At 46.9% G+C, this 5,293-nt stretch overlaps 1 protein-coding gene across 1 annotated transcript; it reads right to left on the bottom strand.

Moving 5' to 3' along the window:
- Nucleotides 1–1,066: 1,066 nt before the first annotated feature.
- LOC101783077 (H/ACA ribonucleoprotein complex non-core subunit NAF1) lies at nucleotides 1,067–4,645 on the bottom strand. The gene is made up of 3 exons (XM_004961533.3): nucleotides 3,706–4,645; nucleotides 3,183–3,260; nucleotides 1,067–2,467 (listed from the first exon to the last, which is right to left on the bottom strand). The coding sequence occupies exons 1-3, from the start codon at nucleotides 4,501–4,503 to the stop codon at nucleotides 1,223–1,225; spliced, it is 2,121 nt and encodes a 706-aa protein (XP_004961590.1). The 5' UTR covers nucleotides 4,504–4,645; the 3' UTR covers nucleotides 1,067–1,222.
- Nucleotides 4,646–5,293: the final 648 nt, after the last annotated feature.

The following is a 5,293-nucleotide window of genomic DNA, read 5'->3' as shown; positions in this document are numbered from 1 at the left end:
TGCTCTGGGCGACGACGCTGGTGAGCAGAGGAGGCGGCACGCCAGGTGCTCTTGGAAAAGAACGAGTGAGGGAGAGAGAGAATCGGAGGGGGAAGTCTCGAGGGTTTTGTGGGAGGGGCGAACAGCCTGGTGACAGCGTTCGAGCATGCAAGCGACGGAAAACGGACACGTGGGCTAGAAAATCAATTGGTACGGAGATTCCAAATAATTTTACAGAGTTTTCCGAAAAAAAGTTACGGAGTTTCCGCAAGTCTCCTAGAAAAAAGAAAATTTCGGAGAATCCACAAAATCTCCGAATACTCCGCAAAAACCTGCGGAATTAAAAATCTCCGGATACTCCACAAAAATATGCGGAAATTCCACAAAACTTTACAAAAACTCCGCATAAAACATCAACAACAGCTATTATAAAGAGTTTTCGATGGATGTACGAAGATTAAATGAATAACATGCTGCCGGACCGAAACAAAACACAGATACCTGATTAAACATGACAATTCAAATTGGACCACCTAGAGATCTCCAAAAATCATGAAATAAATCAAGGAGATAGTATAAATCAAGGGTGATCCATTTTGCTCATAGCTAGCATCATAGCTATTGCAGGTTTGAAATAAAAATACTTCCCAAAATATTATTTTGGGGTTTTCAGGTAAGCTGTTTGGCCTCGTGATGGTCTCTAAAATCCGGGAGAAGTTACCTATTTGAAGTACTAATTTATCGAGCTATCTCCCATCATTCACAAGGTACACGCTAAAAGCAAGTTTTTAATTTAATTTCGAGTACAATGGTAAAGCAATTGGACTCAAAAGAAAAGCAAGTTTTTGAAATTTTTAATTTAATTTCAAGTACAATGGTAAAGCAATTGGACTTAAAAGATGCAATGATGATGCAATGATGCTTGAGATGAGGCACATGTATGCTCCATGACATGATTAACTATTTTGGATTGTTACATTTATCATTTTCCAGAATAAATAACAACCCAAAAATCACAGCGTTTATTTTTTTTTCAGCCTAAATAAGATGGACAACGATGTGAGCATGCTAAGCGGCAAGCACAGGATTATATTCTAGCACTTTCTCGATGCAGCAAGCTTCATAACAAGAAACAACCTTCTGATTAATAGACAGGAACACGCATACTGAATCTAGCACGAGTTCGATGACAATGTCAAAATTACAAGGGGTCAGAATACCCCCGAATCTGGGTGCCAGACAACTACCTGCGATGCCGGCCACCTCTTCCACCACCTCTGCCTGAAGAATGCCGACCACCGCGCTGCGGCCTTCCACCACGGAAGGGCGGGCTCCCTTGATTAAACTGCCCAGAATTGAACTGTGGAGGTGAAAGCTCTGCTCCATCTCCATGGGGTTGCGCTTGGTTTGGGAATCCCGGTGAGTCAGCAGGGAATCCGGGACGGGGTCCCTGCTCGTGCCTATTCCCAGAGGCCATGTGTGGAGGTGGTTGACAGAAGTTGCCTAGCCCCATAGGCATTTGAGGTGCTGCACCAAACGAGTAATTCCCCACCGGAGGTCCACCACCAAATGGCAACTGATTTGCGGGCATTCTAGTCTGGGGCATGAATTGTGGGAAGGGCATAGGCATTTGGTTCGGGAATCCACCAAAGTTCTGGTTCTGCAGCTGTTGCTGGAATTGGTTTGCTCCAGCAAGGAGGTTCTGCATGATGCTGGCGGCGAGGGCGGCTCCGTCTACCCCCATGTTCGGATTGGGCGGTGGAGGAAGCCCACCAGGCCAAACCATGTTTGGCTGCTGTGGCAAGAACTGCTGTGCTGGATTGATGAAGCAGCCACCCATCTGATTTGCAAGATGAACTGGCGATGGCATGGGGGGATTCATTGGGCCAGGCGGCAGCATGGTTGGAGCATTCATAGGAGCGTCTTGAGGCCCCGATGAGCGTGCTGTATTTTCAGCAACTGCAGGAGCCATGTCTGAGTGGTGGAAACGGGGCTGTGACTGCTGACCTGGTGTTGGTACATCCCGGTTCCTTGGTGGCATGTCCTTCCGGAAGCCGCCACCTCTGGGTTGTGATCTCTTCTTATCGCCAGAATGCTTCTTTGGCTCATGCTGTCTATCAGTCTGCCTTCTCGCTTGGCGTAATGACCTTTTGTACTCAACCTCCTTCTCATCATCAGAGAATTCAGGTTCATCTTCTTGTTCATCATTGTCTGCAGATGCATCATAACCTTTTGCATAGAGTTCCTTCATATTCAGAATGTGATCAGCAAACTCCGCTACAAAAGAGACACTGGTTCCTGCACTGATCCCCGCAGGAATTTCTTCCTCAGAGTTGTACCGCACCAGATAGTACGGATTTTTTACAGGTCCAAACAGCTCATCAACAATACCAAGGGGCATCCTGCTTTCCGTTATCCAAAGAATGGAGCCCTCATTCAGGGGATTGTGTTGGACTGATCCTTCAACAATCACTCTCTCACCCATAATCTGGATAAATAGCAGACAGGCAGACAGTCAAAATACTTGTAGATAGCATATCTGCATTTCACAAAATATAGTACTGAATCGACCATTCTATAACAACAATCTCAAACACCACAACTGAGAGTACATTACTGAAAATGCTAAAAACTGCAAACTAAGTTAAAGTAACTACCAAACTTCAGACACCTACACGCTTCACATTGCTCTAAATAGATAGTTACAATGCCTCTGCACAAGTGCGCGTACATTAAAGGGAAAAAAGTGTATCCAACAAGATTTGGTAGATTTTATCCGAGTCTGGGTGGTCATGACAACAGAGGGACTCAGTATATTCTATCTTAGTTTCTACCTCTCAGCCTCTCAGGGTGGTCAGGTCACCTCAGGGATCAGAAACAGGTCTGGTTATCAACAATTCAAGCAGCTAAATTTCATGGCTTTGAAGTAATGACAAATATCCAGGAGGGCCTAAAATCACACAATTGAGTCCTAAACAAAGTATTCAGTAAATTATCTTTAAAAATCCCGACTGCTTTTAGCACCTAAAAAATATGAAGTGAATTAGTTTTATTTTCAACAGATGACAACCGTGAGACAAGATAAGGAGATGGTCTAAGTATATTCAGAAAAGGAGAACACAGATTTTCTCCCCAAAAGGTATAGCTCCACGGATAAATAGATAAAACACAAAAGAAGGCTGGACAGGAGGTATAAGACTTACAGCTGAGATAGTCCCTACTGGAAGAGTCTGATGATGTGGCTCCAACTTTATTTCAATCTTTGGGACTGGAGGAAGGACCTGTGAGGTATATCTATGTTAGGTTACACATACAGCAAGGAAAAATTGAAAAAAACTTAGGAATATTGGAAATGGCAGCTTCTGTCCTTTTTGTACATCCTTGTAGCAACTAAATGTATTGCATGTAACGATTGACTTTAGCATTGGAACTACATAGCAATACAGTGGCATGTTGCCACTCAGTTTCTACAGTTACTTCCACAGCGTTAAAGACAACACAGGGCATCAGTAAGAACAAATTAACAATCACAACCATAAACTTATTTTCAATACAAAAGATAGGCGTAGGCTATTCAAAAATTAAACTATGTAACACAAATTTCTCTCAACTAGAAACATAATTGCAACCCGTTCACAAATGATTAACACACCACTGCAGCAAGAAAACTATCACTTAATGAGTATTAATCAAAGATGCACATCACAGGATAGAGCAACTTGTTACCTCTACTTCATGTTTTGACTTGCTGCGGCCCTTTGGTTCCTCATCCTCTTCATCGCTCCCAACCATCAATTCACCCTCCTCGAGGAGGGCCTCCAAGCTATTGCCCTCACCAGCACCACCAGGCTTCATGGCTCCTAGCTCTAACTCGTCGCTGCTTGATGAGGCTTCACTCGACTCCTCATCCTTCTTGTCCACCTGTTCTTCATCCTCACTGCTCGAGGAAGCCTCACTCGACTCCTCCTCTTCACTACTCTCCGACTCTTCCTCGCTGCTTTCCTGCTCCACCTTGCCGCCTGACACCGCGGTATTCATCTCAACATCAGCAGGGGCGGCAGCCATCTCCATAGCAACCGCTCCCTCTGAGACATCCTCTTTCACAGCCAAATCACCAATCCCTGACGCCAGAAGCTGATCCGGGGCAAGCAGCTCGTCCAATCCGCCGCTCACCATCTCAGCCTTCTCTCCGATTTCGCCGCCGCAAAAATCCCCGGCCTGGCGGAGCGATTCGTCCACCTGGACGGGCTCCGCCTTCACACCAAACTCGCAGCTATTGGGCGCCGCCGAACCATCCGACACCTCTCCAACGCTGTCGGCGCGGGCCGTCGCCGTCGGCGCCGGCACGTGAGGAGCCGCCCCCTCCTCGGCAGATCCGACCTTGGCTGGGCTCCCCAGCTCGCCCGACATGGCCGGGTCGAAGTCCACGAGCCACTCCTCGACGGGGTCGAAGCCGACGCCGGTGTCGGAGTCCGAGGGCGTCGGGCGCGGGGAGGGAGACGGGGGCTTAGGATGCCGCGCCATGGGTGGGGGAGGCGGCGCTGGGGTTTTGGGGACGGAGAGGGAGGTGTTGCGGTGGCGGCGCCATGGGTTTAGGGTTTTCGGTTGTGGCGGCGGGTATGGATGGATTTTGGAGGCAGGGCCATATGGAGCTGGGGGGCTTCTTTCTCCTGTTTTTCCCTCTGTCCTTTTCTTTTCTTTTTTCTCTGGAGTTGGTGCGATTGGGCGCGCCGAAAAATTGGGTGCGAGACTGTGAGTTCAGACAACTGTTGGAGGTGTTTTCCTCGTTTACTCCTAAAATTAGTTTTGGTAGTAAATTTTGAATATTTTTGGAGATGCTCACGTGAGGTCAAACATCATTCTATATATTTTTTTTTTGCAAGTTTCAACGTATCTCGTCTCGTTATCACGCATCTCCTTCGCTCTCTTGCTAATGAACATCAACATCCAAAGTTCCTAAAATCGCATGCGTATTCCTTATGAAATACCCAAACACCATATGAGCAATTAACAAAGGATTTATATCCATCATTCCTGAACGTGACAGGAGAGATCATAGGCGAGTTTGGTAGAGCTCCAGGAACAGCTTCTTCACCAGCTTTACGAGGAACCCTACCAAACATCCTTTTTCAAAATGGCTTCCGTGCCGGAGCCGGAGCCAAAATTGTACTAGGTGGCCAGAGCTCGAAATACTGGCTCCTCCGGCTCCATCTCGATCCCTGCATTGACACAAATGGAACTGCCACCCAACTTCGACAAAATTACACCCCAATCTGCCACCGCCCTTTTCCTCCGCTCACCTGTTGGTTGACCT

The sequence above is a fragment of the Setaria italica genome, chromosome III (assembly GCF_000263155.2).
Source record: "Setaria italica strain Yugu1 chromosome III, Setaria_italica_v2.0, whole genome shotgun sequence".
NCBI lineage: Eukaryota > Viridiplantae > Streptophyta > Magnoliopsida > Poales > Poaceae > Setaria > Setaria italica.
This window is presented reverse-complemented; position numbering and strand designations above follow the sequence as displayed.